At 47.6% G+C, this 19448-nt stretch overlaps 1 protein-coding gene across 1 annotated transcript in view; it reads right to left on the reverse strand.

The window, feature by feature from the left end:
- Window positions 1–16757: 16757 nt before the first annotated feature.
- The window catches only part of DHX30 (DExH-box helicase 30), a 66946-nt gene continuing 64255 nt past the window's right edge, over window positions 16758–19448 (reverse strand). Inside the window, exon 19 of the mRNA XM_082259547.1 lies at window positions 16758–17071. Within this exon, the coding sequence (XP_082115673.1) occupies window positions 16818–17071 (254 nt within the window). The 3' untranslated portion in view covers window positions 16758–16817. The remainder of the gene's footprint in view (window positions 17072–19448) is intronic.

Consider the following 19448-nt stretch of genomic DNA (forward strand, 5'->3'; position numbering starts at 1 on the left):
CATTAAGATGGAATTCCGAAACTCGTTTCGGAAGAAAAGAAGGATTAGGTCGTAAGACCACCTTATCCAAATGAACAACCAGGTACGGAGACTTGCAGGACAAAGCTGCTATCTCCGACACTCTGCGAGCCGAAGTGATCGCCACCAAAAAGGCGACCTTTTTGGACAACATAGACAACGAGATCTCCCTGATCTGTTCAAAAGGAGCACATTGTAACACAGATAGAACGAGATTCAAGTCCCAAGGGGGCAAAGGATCCCTCCTAGGAGGAACCAGATGTCGCACACCCTGAACAAAAGTGCCAACCAAGGAGTTGGAAGCCACGGGACGTTGAAACAGAACAGAGAGTGCAGACACCTGACCCTTTATCGTAGCCAGCGCCAAACGCTGATCAACACCCGTTTGAAGAAAAGACAGCACACGGGAAACCGAGTACGTGCGGGGTGAAAACCCCCTGGACTCACACCAGGCAAAATAGGCCTTCCAAGTACGGTAATAAACCTTCCCCGAGGAAGACTTCCTCGCGTTGATCAAAGTATGAACGACCTCTGGAGAGAGACCCCTCTCCTTCAGGACCTCGGTCTCAACAGCCAGGCCGTCAAAGCCAGCGACTGTAAAGCAGGATGGTATATCGGTCCTTGAGACAGTAGATCGTCTCGAAGAGGCAGACGCCACGGAGCGTCGACCGCCAGATTCACGAGGTCTGCATACCAGGACCGGCGAGGCCAGTCCGGTGCCACAAGAATCACCGTGCTGCGTTCCGAGTGTAACCTGCGAAGGAACCTGGACAGCAACTGAATCGGTGGAAACGCGTACATCAGCCTGTACTGATGCCACGGGGCCACTAACGCGTCCGACGCGTCTGCCCGAGGGTCGCGCGTCCTTGCCACGAACCTTTTCACATTGTTGTTGAGACGAGACGTGAACAGGTCCACATCTGGAAGACCCCACTTCGCGCACCACATCTGGAAGACAGCCGGGTGGAGAGACCATTCCCCCTGATCCAGGGTCTGGCGACTCAGATAGTCCGCCTGCCAATTCTCCACTCCCGGAATGTGAACCGCCGTTATCGCCGGGACATGAGTCTCGGCCCAAGACAGAATGTCAGCCACTTCTCGAGCCGCTCGGGCACTCCTGGTGCCCCCTTGGTGGTTGATGTAGGCCACCGCCGTGGCATTGTCCGTCTGCCCCCGAACCGGGCAGCCCTGCAGCCGGTCCGTCCAGCGATGAAGACAGAGCTTTATCGCACGCAATTCCAGAATGTTGATCGGAAGGGAAGACTCCCCCTCTGACCAAGTTCCCTGGGCGGATAGAACGCCCAGAACACCACCCCAGTCCGACAGGCTGGCATCCGTGGTGATCACCGTCCACGAGACAGGACGAAACGACTTGCCCCCGGACACCATCGGGGACTGGAGCCACCACAGAAGGTTTCTTCTGGTGCAATGACTCAACGAGATTTGAAGATCCAGAGATTGAGGTCGCCCGTCCCACCTGGACAGGATCTCCGCTTGGAGACCCCGCGTGTGAAACTGGGCGAAGGGAATCGCCTCGAAAGCCGAGACCATCAATCCCAGACATCTCATGCACGTCCGCAGAGACGAGTGCGGAACGTCCCTGAGGGACCTGACTTCCTCCTGAAGAGTTCTGAGTTTGTCTTCCGGCAGGAAGACCTTCGCCTGCACCGAGTCCAGAATCATTCCCAGGTAGGGAAGACGAACCGACGGACTCAGTGTCGACTTTGGAAAATTTATCGTCCAACCAAACTCCTGCAGAGTTTGCATTGTGACAGACAGGTCCTTCTCCAGACCCTGGCTGGTCGCAGACCGAACCAGAATGTCGTCCAGATACCCCAGGACAGAAATGCCCTGGGCCCTCAATAATGCCAGAACCGGTGCAAGCACCTTGGTGAAGACCCGCGGAGCCGAGGCGAGACCAAAAGGCAACGCCACGAACTGGTAGTGATCCTCCGCAATGGCAAATCGAAGGAACCTCTGGTGACCCTCGAAAATGGGGATGTGAAGATACGCATCCTTCAAATCGATGGAGGCCATAAATTCCTCCGGAACCAGGGCAGCAACCACCGACCGCAGGGATTCCATGCGGAACTTGCGAACCCGCACAGAGCGGTTCAGAGCCTTCAAGTCCAGAATTGGACGAACCTTGCCCTCCTTTCTGGGCACGGTGAACAGATTGGAATAAAACCCCCGAAATCTGTCCCGATGAGGCACCGGAACCACCACTCCCTGAGCCCTCAGGTCCCGCACCGCCAGGTGCAGGTCCCGCAAACGCTCTGGAGACAGTTGAAGATTTGAGGGGAAAAATCTGCTCTCCGGCCGAGAGAGAAACTCGATCTTGTAACCAGATCGAACGATCTCCTGAACCCACCTGTCCCGCACACGGGCCAACCAGGGTTGAAGAAAACCGAGCAAGCGTCCCCCCACCCCAAAACTGGGTGAGGGCGCCCCTTCAGGCCGAACTTATGGGCTGCAGATCCGGATTGGCCGGACTTCTGTTTCCCAGACCAGGGCTTCTTCTGAGAGCCTTGACCTTTGAACGGCTTGCCCTTGTAGTGCGGCCTAAAGGCACAAAAGGACCCCTGAGGGGGCCGAAAATTAGCATGCTTCTTCCCAGAAGCCCCCTTAGCCTTGGGGAAATGGGGCAAGAGAGTGCTCTTACCCCCGGTGATCCCCTTAATCAACACATCCAAGGACTCCCCAAAAAGGCGAGACCCATCATAAGGTAGATTGGCTAAGGTCTTACGCGAAGATTGGTCCACCGACCAACATTTTAACCAAACCAGGCGGCGAGACAACTCCGCCACGCTGTGCACACGTGCAGCCAATGGAACCAGGTCCAGGTCCGCATCACACAGATACATGACACCCTGGTGGATTTGATCCACCATATCCAGGGTCGCCGGCTAAGGCCGAGTCGGCCACTAGGACGCGCCTAAGCATCTGCGTCCAACTTGCGATCGCCTGGGCCGCCATGAGAGAAGCAAACAGAGCTTTAAGCATAGAACCCGTAATAGAATAAGTATGACGGGCAAGAGACTCCAATCTCCTATCCGTGGCAGCACGGAACACAGGGGAATCCTCTGGCCTTGTTCAAAACCGCAATTGCGTGATCCACTGGGGGAGGTACACACCACCTTTCATCAGTGGAAGGCGAGAAAGGATAACGCAGCTTGAACCTACTTGGTACAGCAAAAGGTTTGCGCAGATCGCGCCATTGTTCCTTAACAGCGCGCTGAAAATCATCATTGCAGGGAAAAACCTGCGGTGTCCTGCGTTTTCTCTGCGTCCCATAAGCCGCCAAGGCAGCGGGGGGACACACTTCATCCTGCAAACGCAATGTTTGCTTTATGGAAGCAATCAATTCATCCATGATTGCAAGCTCTTCAGGCGAGCCAGGGGGAGAATTATCAACCCCCTCAAGTTCAGCCTCCACTTCGGACCCCACTAGATCTAGGGAGGAGCGGGACCCCGATAAGGAGGCCCCCGCCATAACAACCCCATCACCTTCACCCTCAGAATCAGAGGAAAGAGCAATTCTGGGTCTTTTAGTAGATTGAGCAGCCACCAGCATCTGCACCTGAGCAGCAAGGCCAGCCACAATAGTGGCTAAATCCCCCCCTGGGGGGGAAACAGCGGTCCCCTGGCTTTCCACCAAGGCGGTAGGAAATTTGCCCTCCTGAGAATCCATTGCCCCTGTAATACCAGACAATAAAGGGTTAACTGCCCCTTTAAGCAAGCGCGGCAAGCGCAGCCCACCGCACCACACTCAAGCACAATGAGACCCCCACAGGGAATATGCAAACTGAACACAGGCAATGGATAGCAAGAACAGAAGGATAAAACCTGAGGAGACCCTCGCCGCTGCTGCTGCCTCGATCGGTGTTCCTGGAAAGAGGAAGTGATGCTGCCAGGGCGCTCTATGAAAGCCTATGGAGGCTACAAGAAAATGGCCGCCATGCATGTAAAACATGCGGCCGGAGCGAGTGTAGGCAAAATGGCGCCGTTTGGCGCCGAAACCGCCGCTCCACAGTGTAGTAATGCACACATGTCATCCATGTATAAGAACACATGTCAGATCGCCGCAGCGATCGCTGTAAATGCCCAAACATGCCAAAAAAACATGCCCCACAGCACACAGCTTTTCACACTGACCAGACTGACACACACAGTGTCACACAGCTCCCCCCCCCCCCTTGCAGCCCACAGCATGCAGCCGAGAGATAGGGAGACAAGCAGTGTGAATAGAGGCAGGTTACACAGTCCCAGACTGACACCCCCCCAGACAGACAGGTCCCCACATAGATACACTTACCTCTTAATGGCGTGGGGGACCCGCACAGGCGAACAAGCCGCTGCACATGAGGCAGGGAGAGTCGCAATTCAAGACGCACAAAATGGGGGTTAAGGAACCGCACGGCGTCCAGTGAGGTAGCCACCTCACCAATCATCCCTGCACCGAACAGGGATGGGTCGTTCACTGTGCCAGGAGCGTTACCTGGCTGAACGCTCGATGGCAGGCTGGGAAGCCACTGACCCACGACCTGCGACCAGGGGGATCAGCCCGAGACCCAGCCCGCATGATCCTCTTCATCAGAAGAACTAACTAACGCTGACAAAAATAACAGCTAAGTAAAGGTAGAGAGAAAACTCAAACAAAATTTCAAAAAGAAGAAAGAGTCTGGGGCAGAAAGCCCCAGCACAGGAAAAGCCAGCCACTCCTGACAAGCTAGACATTAAAACTGAGATATGGTTGCAGGAAGTAGGAGGGTATTGACTGAGGGGACCACCCCTTGAGGGTGGGATATGTTAAAAGCTTTAATGTTAACATATTCTGTTGCCTAGCTACTCCTTCGGAGCAAAGTCTAATACCCCATATGTGACGAATATGAAGAGGCGGCGACTGTCGGAGGACGTAAGAGAAACTGGATTTTTTGTAAGAACTTACTGTAAAATCCTTTTATTATTATTTCAGGTACTTGTATAGCGCTGTCAATTTACGCAGCGCTTTACATATACATTGTACATTCACATCAGTGCCTGCCCTCAAGGAGCGTACAATCTTTTCTCTGAAGTTCGACAGACGCAGCTCCATCTTCATTACTAGTAGGGTTATGCTCCACCAATCAGAAATAGGCACTAGGCAGGCAAAAAGCTTAACCACACCTATGGGATGGGGGCTGTCCCTGCAGGCATAACCCCTCACACCCTGCTATCATTAATCAGTTTAGTTGCAAGCAGTGTTTAGAAGACAAAAAATCCCATACACGCAGAAGTAGAGGGGCGGGTGCTGCGTCTGTCGAACTTCAGAGAAAAGAATTTTATAGTAAGTTCTTACAAAAATCCAGTTTTCTCTATCGTTCATCAACAGACGCAGCTTCATCTTCATTATTAGTAGGGATGTCCCAAAGCAGTATATTTATGAGGGGTGGGAAGAAAAAACAAAAAAAACGAACGCAAGTCCCCCAAAGTCTAAACGTAGCTGCTCAAGTAACATGGAGCTTAACCAGGAATAAGCAGAGCTCTCCCAGAACAAAAATTACACCCTCAAAGAGAAACTAAAAAAAAAAAAAGTTCTTTCATACTGCAGCCTGCAAAACCTTGCGGCCAAAAGAAGCATCCACAGATGCCAACTCGTCTACTTTGTAGTATTTTGCAAATGTATGCACAGACGACCAAGTTGCCTCCTTGCACACTTGCAGCACCGATGCCTGATGGCAAAAAGCCCAAGAGCCACTCGGGGCTCTCGCAGAATGCGCCTGCACAGGGAAAGGAGGAACCTGACCCTTCAGTGAATAAGCCTGTACCACCGTCTGCCTGATCCATCTGGAAATGGTCGCAGCAGACGCAGCCAATCCCTTACGAGGTCCATCAGAAAGAACAAAAAGAGAGTCTGATTTCCTGAAAAGATTTGGTTGCCTCCAAATAAACCTTGATCACCCGAACCACATCCAAATAATGCAAAGCATATTCCTTAGGATGTGTGGGCTTAGAACAGAGTGAAGGCAAGTCCGATGTCTTCATTCGAATGAAAATCAGAAACCACCTTAGGGGGAAACGACTGATTAGGATGAAGTACCACTTTATCTCTGTGTACCATCTCTGTGAGCGGTAGCACAACGCCCCCAATTCAGACACTGCGAGCAGAAGTGATAGCCACCAAGAAGGCAACTTTCTGAGACAACAAAAGCAAAGAATCTCCTGAATTCTTTTAAAAGGAGGCTTTTGAAGAACAGATAACAAATTGAGATCCCACGAAGCCAGCGGAGCTCGTCTCAGAGGAGCCATATGATGAACTCCCTGGATGAAAGTACGAATCGATGCATGCGTAGCTAATGGACCAAAATCCTAGCTATAGAAAACAAGCGAGGATGCGCCTTCAGTGATTCACACCATGAGATCTACGACTTCCACGTACGATGATAAATCTTCCTGGAAGTCTACTTCCTAGCCTTAGAGAGCATAGGAATCAGAGTCAGAAAGACCCCTATCCCTCAACACCTGGCTTTCAACAGCCAGGCCATTAAAGCCAGCTACTGTAATGTAAGATGGAAGATCAGACCTTGAGACAGTAGATCTTCCCTTAGAGGAATTCTCCAAGGAGTATCGGTGACCAGCCTTATTAGGTCTGTATAGCAAGACCGGCGAGGCCAATCCGGAGCCACCAGAATGACTGGAATGCATCCCACCTCTATCCTGCGCAGAAGCTGCGGCAGAAGTTTTAATGGGGGAAATGCATAAATCAGTCGTTACCGACCCCAAGGAGCCACCAGTGCGTCTGTGGCTTCTGCCAGAAGATCTGGAAACCTGGCTAAGAACCTCTGAACCTTCTTGTTAGGGCGAGATGCAAACAGATAGACCTCGGGAGTCCCCCACCGAACACACAGGAGATGAAAACACCTCCGGGTGCAGGGACCACTCCCCTTGATTCAACACCTGACCACTCAGGTAATCCTCCTTCCAGTTTTCCACACCTGGAATGTGTACAGCAGAGAGGGCTGGAACAAAGCTTTCTGCCCAGGCCAGAATCTCGGCCACCTCCTTGGCTGCCAAGCCACTCTTGGTGCCCCCCTGTTGATTAATGTAAGCCACAGTCGTGAAGTTGTCCGATTGAATCCGAACTGGACAATCTTGGAGACGAGTCATCCAATGACGCAGACATAGCTTTATTGCTCTGAGCTCGAAAACATTTATCGGAAGTCTTGACTCTTTCATTGTCCTGGTACCCTGAGCACAGAACTTCCCCAGCACCCCGCCCCAGTCCAACAGGCTGGCGTCCGTGGTCACTACTGTCCAAAACAATGGAAGGAAGGACTTGCCCTGGCATAGAGCTGGAGACTGAATCCACCACAACAGAGCAGACTTCGTGTTGTCGGTCAACTGAATCATAGAATCCAAGGACTTTGGATCCTTGTTCCATTTGACCAGAATCTCCCTTTGCAACGGTCTTATGTGGAACTGAGCAAAAGGGGACTGCCTCGAAGGTCGATACCATCAGACCCAAGGCCCTCGTGCAAACACGCAGAAAGGACAGATTGTTGTCCAGCGACATCCGAATCGCCCCAGCAAAATTATGTAGCTTTTCCGGGGGGGAGAAAAACCACCAAAGGCTGAATCCAGGGTCAAGCCCAGATACTCCAGTCTCAGGACAGGAGTCAGTGCGGATTTCTTGAAATTTATGTTCCCACCGACTTCTTGTCCTGACAGTGATCTCCGAATCCGCCAACAAGGCTGAAAGGAAGTCCGCTCTCAAAAGGAGATCGTCCAGGTACTCTAGTACCGAAATCCCCTGCTGGCATAACAATGCCAATACCAGAGCTAGAACCTTGGTAAACACTCTGGGAGAGGAGACGAGACCAAAGGGTAACGCCACAACAGATAACATTCCTCTACTACTGCAAAGTGAAGAAACCGCCGGTGTCCAGCGTAAATAGGGATGTGTACATAGTTATATAGTTTGTGAGGTTGAAAAAAGACATCAGTCCATCCAGTTCAACCTATGATGTGTGTGTGTGTGTGTTTGCTGTTAACCGTACATTGAATACCCCCTGTATGTTGTGGTCTTTGGTGCCCATCTAATAGTTTTTTTGAAACTATCGATGCTCACTGCTGATACGACTGCTTGTGGAAGAGAATTCCACATCCTTACTGCTCTGACAGTGAAGAACCCCTTACGTATTTTAAGATTAAACCGTTTTTCCCTCCAGTTTTAGTGAGTGGCCACGTGTCTTATTGTATTCCCTTTCTCTAAAAAGTTTGTTCCTTATGCTAGGGTCGCCAGTACAGTATTTGTACATTGATATCATATCCCCCCTCAATCGTCTTCTCCAGAGAGAATAAGTTCAATGCTTGTAGTCTTTCCTCATAGCTGATGCCCTCCATTCCTCTAATTATTTTTGTTGCCCTTCTCTGGACTTTCTCCAGTTCCAGCACATCCTTCCTGAGGACCGGTGCCCAGAACTGGACAGCATACTCCAGATGTGGCCGGACCAGAGTCTTGTAGAGAGGGAGAATAATCTCTTTAAAAAAGGGGATTCACTCCAGAAATATACATGCCAGTATTCTGTTGACTTTGCTTGCAGCGGCTTGGCATTGCCACTGCCAAGCCTGTTGTCCACCAGTACCCCCAGTTCCTTTTCCATCTTAGACTCACCCAGAGGTCCCCCACCCCCCCTCCAGTGAGTAGCTTGCTTTCGTGTTTGACGCCCAAGTGCATTACTTTACATTTTTCAACATTAAACCTCATCTGCCATGTAGTTGCCCACCCCATTATTTTGTTCAGGTCCGCTTGTAAGGTTTCCACATCCTGCATAGAAGATATTGGCATGCTTACTTTAGTATCATCTGCAAATACTGAGATTGTACTAGATATCCCCTCCTCTAGATCATTTATGACTAAATTAAACATGATTGGTCCCAGGACAGAACCTTGGGGGACCCCACTTTCCACAGCCGCCCAATCCGAGTACTCCCCATTTATCACCACCCTCTGGACTCTCCCCTGGAGCCAGTTCTCTATCCAGGTACTCACCCTATGGTCCATACCTACCTTCCTTAGTTTGTACCAGACATGGGAGTAAAGCCTCGTATACACGTACCGATTTTCGGGCCGTAAATATTCGGCCGACGACCGATTGTAGGCTTGTTAGTATGATGCTTCCGACAGCCGACAGCGCATTTTCAGCCGAACAGAATCTGTCGTGCAGGCATTAAAATGTTTGTTGGCCAACACCAGAACGGCCGATTGTTCGCCAGTCAGTACAGATTTCGGCCGACAGACAGCCGACTGGGCATGCTCAGAAAAGAAAAAAAGACAAGGAAAGTTAACCATCACATGACATCACTTCTGCAGTCGGCTGTTGTTGGCCGACAAAATTAGTGTGCAGTCTTTTGCAGTTTTCAACAGACACGACAGCCCTGGACTAAAGACGGCCGATCGGTACGTGTGTACGAGGCTTAAGTCACACATTTGCAAGTCACAAGCAAGTCTCAAGCAAGTCCCAAGTCAAGTCGAGTCCCTGCTAGAAGTCAAGCAAGTGAAGTCAAGTCATTTATTTTGGTCGTCACAAATCAAGTCAAAATACTGATCTACCCCAATTTCCACCTTAAAATCAGTTAAAAGTCAGTGGTCAGGAAAGGTTTTGTTTTATTTTCAACATTAACAAAACTGCTTAGTGCCTTTTTCTTGGCATATTAAAGAAACACTTTGAATGCCCAAACAGCTCAAAATCCTTCGTTCGGTCATGTTTCAACACCACAGTCACTAAAAACATGTTAAGTATTTTAATTGTTAAACAGCCAGTGCCCTAAAAATCAGAACACACTGAGGTGTTTTAAGTCTCTGTGGTGTCGGGCACATTAATTTTGCTTTAACACATCTTGAGAAAATGCATATATTTAATAACTTAAAAAAGTAAAGTAATTTTGAGTCATATGTCTCAAGTCAAAGTCAAGTCTCAAGTCAAGAATACCAAGTCAAAGTCAAGTCGAGTCTTTTATTAATTATAGTCAAGCAAGTCTCAAGTCCTCAAACTGGTGACTTAAGTCTGACTCAAGTCAAGTCATGTGACTCGAGTCCCCCACCTCTGGTTTTTACAGTAAGCGTTTGTGGGGAACGGTGTCAAAGGCCTTTGCAAAGTCCAGATACACCACATCCACAGGCTTACCTTTATCTAGGTGGCAGCTCACTTCATTGTAGAATTTTAATAGATTGGTCTGGCAAAAACGATTTTTCATGAATCCATGCTGATTACTACTAATAATACCGTTTGCATTACTAAAGTCTTGTATGTGGTTCCTTAACATCCCCTCCAAAATCTTACAGACTACTGATGTTAGGCTGACTGGCCTATAGTTACCCGTGATATATCTCGGCCCTTTTTTAAATATTGGTACCACGTTGGCTTTTTTCCAATCACCTGCACCATACACATCTGTAGATTTAAAGATCAAGAATAATGGTCTGGCAATCACCTGGCTGAGCTCTTTAAGAACCCTCGGGTGCAAGCCATCCGGTCCCGGTGATTTATGTTAAGTTTCTCTAGTTTAGTTCTAAGTCTATCTTCTGTTAGCCATGAAGATACTTCCTGAGGTGTATATTTAGTTTAGCATTACAAGCTGGGTTAGTGTAGCCTCCCGATTCTTTTGTGAAGCCTGAAGAGAAGAAATTATTTAACACTTCCGCCTTTTCTCTGTCCTCTGTGACCAAATCTCCCTTGTCGTCTTTATGGGGCCAATGTGTTCTGGCCTCGCTTTCTTACTGTTTATATACTTAAAGAATTTCTTGGGGTTCTTTTTACTCTCCTCCGCTATATGTCTCTCGTGTTCTATTTTAGCCGCCTTGATTTCGTCTTTACATTTCTTATTACACTCTTTGTAATGCTTGAATGCTGCCAATGACCCCTCAGCCTTGTATTTTTTTGAAGATATGCGTCCTTCGTATCTACTCTCCCTGATGAAGAGACGCCACTACTGTGCGGATGGATTCCATCCGAAACCTCTGTACTCGCACAAAGCGATTCAGATCCTCGAGATCCAGAATGGGACACACCTTGCCCTCCTTTCTGGGCACTGTGAATAGGTTTGAATAAAACCCTTGAAACCGTTGCTGAGATGGACAGCAAATCTTGTACCGCCCCACGCAGGACCCGTAACCGGACTGGGGATAATTGTAGATTGGACGGAAGAACCTGTCCAACGGACGAGACCAGAATTAGATCTTTTATCCTGTTTGGAACAGTCTGTGAACCCACTTGTCCTGAATCAAAGAAGTCCAGGGTTCCTGAAAGAAACTAAGACATCCCCCCACCACAGCATCGGGTGAGGACGCCCCTTCTTGCCGCTGAGGACTTGTCGGTAGGCCCAGATTTTCCCGACTTAAGTCTTTCCCGACCATGGATTCATGGGACCCCCAGAAGACCTGAACGATTTTGCATTCTCTTGCGACCCGGAGGCACAAAAAAAAAAAAACACTATTATGAGCATTAAAGGAAGGCCCCTGCCTAGGATGTGGCGCTTACCTTTAGAAGATTGGGGCAGATTAGATTACCCCCTGTGATACCTTTGGTCAACTCGCCTAGCGAGGAGCCAAACAGCCTCTCCCCTGTTAACGGAAGATCAGCCTTTTTTGAGGCCTGGTCAGCTGACCAGCATTTCATACCATACCAAGCACCTAATCGAAATCCCCCACTGCTGACGTCCTGGCCACTAACTGAGCTGAATCCGGGGACGTATCACACACGAACACAACAGGGCTGGAGCCAACTGGTCTGGTAATTCCAGCACCGCAGGGGGGAGCCGTGCAGTTTCCAAGTTACTTTTAAGTAACGTCACCCATTCAGTAGCAGTCTGCGCCTCCTGAACTATCACAAAGGTAGTCTTTAACAAATGACCCGCTACCACATGTAAATGGTGGGACAAGGATTCTACCCATCTATCCACGGGATCCGGAAAAGTTTGCAATTCTTCCACCGGTACAGAGTCGCCTTATTCAACCTGGTCAACAGAGAATCTACTTTTGGTGGAACAGTGCACCTATTGGACACTGCCTCTGCAAAGGGGTAATAGCGTGCAAAACGCTTAGGCACCACCAACATGTGCTTAATGCGCCGCCACTGTTTATCTACAATGGAGTGAAACTATTTTCCCGACTTAGGGACTTTGCAGGACCCGAAAGACACCTGCGCACCAGACGCTGTAGGTTCATCAGCCAATTTTAGAATTTCCCGCACAGAAACTATCAGGGCTTCCACCAAAGCGCGTTACCGCGATGCGGTTGAGGAGGACAGGTCCTCTTCACTGTCAGAATGCAAAGACACCGACCCCTCAAGGTGGTCTGCATCCACAGCAAACTGATCTATCTCAGAGTCCGAAGACCCTGCTGATGGAGGTGAGGGCAGAGTACGTTTGTGGCTAGCAGCACCAGAAATGGCCTTATCTTCTTTTGACATCAAATGCAAAAAAAACTGCAATCTTTGGCTGAGACTGGGAACTGGAGAGACCCACAGTCGCTCCCAGGGGGTCTGCAGGTGAAATTCTGTCCTGGGATTCCATGATACTGCAATAACATTTTTGCGGGTATGTCCCTCTAAGACCGCGGTCCCACCGTCACAGTGCGGGCTCTCAAATCCTGATGATAATATAATAGCAGTGCAGAAAGGGAAACCCCACAGGAACCCCAGAAAAAAAACATTACCAGACCAGAGGGAAGCTGGCAGCACAATCTGCAAAAATGAAACAAACTAACTGCACAGGAAGAGGAAGAGAAATCGGCCTCTATCTGTATAACATCATGCCGCATGCCTGTCCAGCCCATGGACCTCAAGAAAATGGCTGCCCATACATCCTCAATGGGGAATATTAGAAAATGTCTGCCCTTGCAATCTTAACCTCCCTGGTGGTATTCCCGAGTGTGGCTCGGGGTTAATATACAGTGCCCAAAGCGGTAACCCTGAGCCACACTCGGGAATACCCCACAATCCAACTTAGCTTCCACTGCGATCCCTCGCTGTCCTCCCGCTGTGTGATCTGGCCGATGCTGGCACCTTCTACCAGTTCCCTTCCCTGCGAGCGCCAGGAAGAAGGGGGGGGGGGGGTGGAACCAGCGGGAGAAAAAAAAAAAAAAAACACAATAAATAAATGACATTATACAGCGTAATCGGTTAGGATTACAATTTTATATCATGCCTTTTCACCTAGAGGCTTTTCCAGTGCCCTGCCTGTACTTTTTGCAGTTTTTTGTGCCTGGAAATTTGAGAACGGCCATGGTGTCCAAAAAGCGTTTTTAGCTCAAAAGCGCTTTGGACGAACTGGAAAACAGCAACAGTGAATCAGAATTATTTGAAGAACTGAGCGATAGCGACTCGTGGGAAAATTCGTCATCAGGTACTAAAAGGGACGACAGCGACGATTCTGCGACTGAGCTCAGCGATGTGCGGACTTGGGGCTCTATTGACTGCGGTACAGATCAGGCAGCCCCCCCCCCCCCCCCAAGATTCCCATTTACTGGAGCACCTGGTATGAAAGTTGACGTTGACCATGACAACCCCTTGGCATACCTACAATTATTTCTGACCGATGAGGTTATTGAAAAAATAGTTACCGAGATAAATCGCTACAAAGAGCAACAATTGGCTACACATTGGAGGTTTGAAAGATGCAGAAAGTGGGAACCAGTGACCAAAGATGACATTTGGAAATTTCTGGGCCTAAAAATTCTTCAGGGAGTGGTGGGGAAACCCCTGCAGAAGTAGTATTGGACAACCAATACATTACTTTCCACTCCATTCTTTGGCAAGGTAATGTCAGAGTACAGATTCTCCCTCATAATGAAATATCGCCACTTCCAAAACAATGAAGAATTTGATGAAATTTATTATTATTATAATTTATGATTTTGTGTTTCAAACTTTATCATACCCGAGATGTCTACTAGACTCTTGTTTGGACAGATTTAAGTCAGTTGAGTTATTCCTAAGAATTACAGGCCTAAAATATAAAACAACAGATCTCTATGCAAAACAATGTACCGCATTTAGCACAAAAATTCTGACAATCAGACCGCCAGGGAGGTTATTGGGAACACAGAAGTCATGAACCCCAGCAAAATGGCGGCCACCATAGCGCACCATGCAGTCTCCAGTACCCCCAAAAGGGGTCCCAAAACAATAGGCATCTAAAAGTCCCTGACTAGGGACCCACACAGGACAATCCACACCCATGAAGAAGGCATAAAAACTGAAAAACTGCATTATTACACACACACCCCCCAAGTCCCCCCCCCCCCCCCAAGGTGAAAACCTGCTGGGGGTAGGCGAATGCCAAGGGGTATTGAGATATGTCCTCTGAGGTGCGAGGGAGCCCCTAAGGTCCGACTATTCCAGGGAGGGGCCCACGACCGAGGCCTCCAGGGTGTTTGGGGGGCAATATTTACTCACCATACCACGGTACTAGGTGGGCGCCACTCCTAGACAGACCCGGGATGGGGGGTGCTGTCAGCCAAGGGTAAGCTGCAACTCAGGGTGTTCCAGGTTGATGCGTCCCAGCAAGACTGTCCACTCGCAGGCCCGTCCTCATCCATCGTGGCACTGTCGTGGCGAGGCCTAGTTCTGGACTATAAACTGCTCACGCACGCAGGCCAGGCTGAGAGACCTTAAGGATCTAGATTATCCAGTGCAAAAACCTCAGCCGGCTGTTGCTTGTAGTTCCCCCAAATCTTGGTCCTCAGGAACTAACTAGTTAAAAAATCAAAAAAATAACAAACTTTCCCTGTTACAGCTAAGACCGAAGTCCCAGCAGGGAGCTAGATCCTATTCCTAACACTAGGCAGAACAGAACTGATTAATGATAGAGTGTGGGGAGCTATTATTAAAAAGTGCTAATGTACAGGTGAGAAGTGGCGCTGCCTGTTGAAAATGTAGACTGAATGTGAAAAAAACTTACAATAAAAAAATGTGTGTGTATGCCAGTTGTAGGTTGACTTGCAAACCAACCAACTAAAAATGTGTATATATGTGGTTAAACATATGAGAAATTCGTGAGTAATAAATTCATAAATCTTAAATGTCCAAAAGAGTAAAAATAACACATACATGCAGTAAAAAACTTCATACATAAGTGCTACTGTGCTAAATGCAATGTGCAAGAAAGTGCAAAGCTGCAAAGTGCATAAAAGTACAAACAAGTGCAAAGAAATGTGCAAGGTACGGGTGGCAGTCCCTTTTGCTCAGTCTATATGCGTATCCACGGGAGACCCCTTAGCAGGGGATCCTTCTGACCATACAGTGGGGACAGTAATGTGTAGTAGTATTCCGTAAGTATAGGATATGTGTCCTTATGCAGGTCTCACTTGACAGTATGTCCAGATTCTTTGGTAATCCCAGATCCAGAAACACAACCCCAGGTGTGCGGTACATGGTGCTCTCACTCGTGCATCCCCCCTAGGGGGTTAACACTCACCAAATATCAAACCCCTAAAAAGGGGTTAGCCAGCCCTTGTTGCAGTGGTCAGCCAGCCCTTGTGCAGTGGTCCAGTACGCGAGCGGCTCCTCTCCCCGCACTTTCACTCTGAAGGGTAGTTCCTCAAATACATGGAAAGAGTACCCATAGTTTAGTATATTCCAGGGATTCCCAAACTACGGTCCTCCAGGTGTTCAGGAACTACAATTCCCATCATGCTTAGTCATGTATGTGAATGTCAGAGTTTAACAATGCCTCATGGGATGTGTAGTTCTGCAACAGCTGGAGGGCCGTCGTTTGGGAATCCCTGGTATATTCAATACATCCTTGAAGCTTTAACAGAGACAAGCTGTCTGTTCCTCCAGGCTCTGATCCTTTGTGTGTGGGGGGGGGGGGGGGGTTATGCCTGCAGGGACAGCCCCCATAGGTGTGGTTAAGCTTTTTGCCTGCCTAGTGCCCATTCCTGATGGGAGGAGCATAACCCTACTAGTAATGAATATAAGGCTGCGTCTGTCGAACGATAGAGAAAATATTTTTTTTTCTTCAGAATTGTTTTTTTTTTTTTTTAGCGCAAAAATTAAAAACCTAAAAAAAAAAAATTAAAAAATTGCACAGGTGATCAAATACCACCAAAAGAAAGCTCTATTTGTGGGGGGAAAAGGACATCAATTGTATTTGGGTACAGCGTCGCATGACCGCGCAATTGTCAGTTAAAGTAACGCAGTACCAAATCGCAAAAAAAACGGCCTGGTTATTAAGGGGGGGAAAAAAAAAAAAAAAAAAGAAGAAGTTGAGGATGCGCTGGCTTTTAAAATAGATTGCTGCACGCACTTAATATTCCTGAATATTGGGAAAATAAATAAAAAAAAAAAATAATAGCGCACTTTTTTTTTTTTTTTTTTTTTACACGAATTAAGGGGGGAAAATCTTCTGGTTTAAAAAGTAAAATTACAAAGGACAAGGAGAACAAAAAGTTTTTCCGGGGAAAAAAAAAAAAAGATCCAGATATTGTCTTCGATAAAATGAGACAAGACAGAACTCTTGCAGTGAATACAAAATTTTATACATTGAAAACACAAATTTAAATAAAGAAATTTTCTGAATTTTTAAGAACTCGAAACGCAACAATTCCTTAGAAATGCCAACAGAATATATTAAGAACTGAACGTGAAACTGGACCTAAACAACCTCACTGTAATTAGGGACACAATGTCACATTCTGTGACAGACGAGTCCCCCACCCAACTCCCTGCATACAACGCAGAGCCATTTAGGTTTCTTTTTCTGCAACCGAAAAGCAAAATAAAGTCTGTCTAATGTGAGGACGACAACTCCCGGCGTCATCATTGCTCTGCCTCTGAAGGGTCTCTGAAACAATGGGCCGTGCTGTTCAGGAGATCCACCAGTATGGACAGTAGCTGCGTGTATTGGTGCTCTTCATCAGCGGGTAGAAGGGAAAGCCGGTCACTCAGGTTCCTCTCCACCATATTGCGCAGAGCCTGCCGTAGAGCGCCGAGTAGCTGTATTGTCCGCGAGTCGCTTTCCAGCTTCAAAAGATCCGAATCTGACAGGTAGACCACCATCTGCTGCCCGTAATCTGGAAGACACACAGAGGATCCCGACTCAACCATTTATACAGAAAAGATTTGATGTATAAAACTTTGTGCCCCTTCCATACCAGCATGACCTACATCAGCTATGTCCAAACTACAGCCCTCCATCTGTTCAGGAACTACAATTCCCATCATGCCTAGTTATGTCTGTGAATGTCAGAGATTTACAATGCCTCATTGGAATTGTAGTTCCTGAACAGCTGAAGGGCCAAAGTTTGGACACCCCTGACCTACATGGTGCCCAGTGTGTATAAACTGACCAGCCAGCAGGGGGCGCTGTGCATATGACAGGGGAAAGGGACTGGCCTCCACTTCCATGCGGATACTGGCTTCCCCAGTACACAATAACCCAAAAGGGGAGAGAATGGGACTTTGAACAATGCCAAAGCAATATATACAATTATATAGAAAAATCGGTTTTAAAAATATGAACATTTTATTGTTGACAGACCATGTTAACCACTTTAGGACCGCTCACTGTGCTGCTACTGTGGCAGCCCTGGGTCCAGCGATGTATACCTATGTCACTGGAGTCCTAGCAATCTTGGCGGCGCTCCGGCTGTGTTTAGACACAGCGGGTGTTGGGCCGGAGGAGGAGAGGCGGCGATTGGCATCTCTCTTCCCCGATCGTCGGGGAAAAGTGTGAGAGGATCCACCTGCTTGTGTAAACAAAGCAGGCGGATCTTCTCTGTGACAGGTCACAGGATTCAGCATAGCTGATCCTGCAATCTGTGTCTGTGTCGCAGAACCCCCTCCCCCCACACAGCATGAGGCATACATTTAACCCCTTGATCACCAACAGTGTTAACCCCTTCCCTGCCAGTGTCATTAGTACAGTGACAGTGCATATTTTTAGCACTGATTACTGTAGTAATGTCACTGGTCCCCCCAAAAGTGTCAAAAATGTCAGTTAGGGGTCCAATCTGTCCGCCGCAATGTCGCAGTCCCGCAAAAAAGCGCAGATCGCCACCATTACTAGTAAAAAAAAAAAAATCTATAAAAATTCCCGTAGTTAGTAAACGCGATAACTGACGCAAACCAATCAAAATACGCTTATTGCGATTTTTTACCAAAAATATGTAGCAGAAAACAAATTAGCCTAAAATGTTAAAAAAATGTAGATTTTTAAATTTTTTTTTGGGAATGTTATATATCAGAATGTGAAATATATATATATATATATATATATATATATATATATATATATATATATATATATATATATATATATATATATATTTTTTTTTTTTTTTTTAAATGTCGCTCTTTTTTTCAAAAATTAAAAATCGCACAGGTGATCAAATACCACCAAAAGAAAGCTCTATTTGTGGGGGGGGGAAAAAACAAAAGGACGTAAATTTAATTTGGGTACAGCGTTGCACAACCACGTAATTGACCGTTAAAGTAACGCAGTGCTGAATCGTAAAATATGGACTGGTCAGGAATGGGGTAAAATCTTCCGGTCTTAAAGTGGTTAAAAATACGCTCATTGAGGATTTTTTTGTCAAAGACATGTAGCTAAATACATTTTGGCCTAAATATATGACAAAAATTGAATATATATGGATATTTTTTTTAACAGTCAAAGTAGAAAATGTAAATTTTTCGCAAAATTTTCGCTCTTTTTTTATTAATATCGCAAAAAATAAAAAGCGCAGAGGTGATCAAATACCACAAAAAGAAAGCTCTGTTTGTGGGAAAAAAAGGACGTAAATTTCGTTTGGGTACGGCGTTGCATGACCGCTCAATTGTCAGTTAAAGTTGCGCAGTGCCAAGTTGAAAAAAGTGGCCTGGTCATTGAGCAGCAAAATCTTCCGGGGCTAAAGTGGTTAAAATAACCCCAATGGACTGGGATAGATTGAAACACATAAACCCATGTATCATGCCACAACATGGACTTAATATAAATACATGACAGGGTGAAATCCCAGTGATTGATGTCCAATGTACCGACGCGTTTCGACTTGTACAGATTTCCTCAGAGAGATACTGGACATTGAAGTCGCATTGTTTTTTTTCTTTGTGTGAAGACCAGCATGCTCCATGTCTGCAGCCATAGGGGTGGTGCTTATCATGCCTGTGTATGATCACCAGCTATACCGGCAAGGGTGCTCCTTATCCTGGGAAAGCCTGGCGTCCCCACAAGAGACACAAAAACTACACTCGTGTGTTAAAAAAGGCCGTCCTGCTTTAACCGCCCCACGCAACTTTTTTGCGGCAGGGCGGCTCGGCTGCGCATAATCACATAGATCTACGTGATTATGTGCACGCGGTCCCGGCAGGGCGCCGCGCTCCCGCTGTGATTAGACACAGCAGGAGCCAGACCGCGGTAGGAACGGGAATGATCGCCGCCTCCCTCCC

This window comes from Pelophylax lessonae (assembly GCF_965119305.1).
Source record: "Pelophylax lessonae genome assembly, chromosome: 5".
In the NCBI taxonomy this organism is placed as follows: domain Eukaryota; kingdom Metazoa; phylum Chordata; class Amphibia; order Anura; family Ranidae; genus Pelophylax; species Pelophylax lessonae.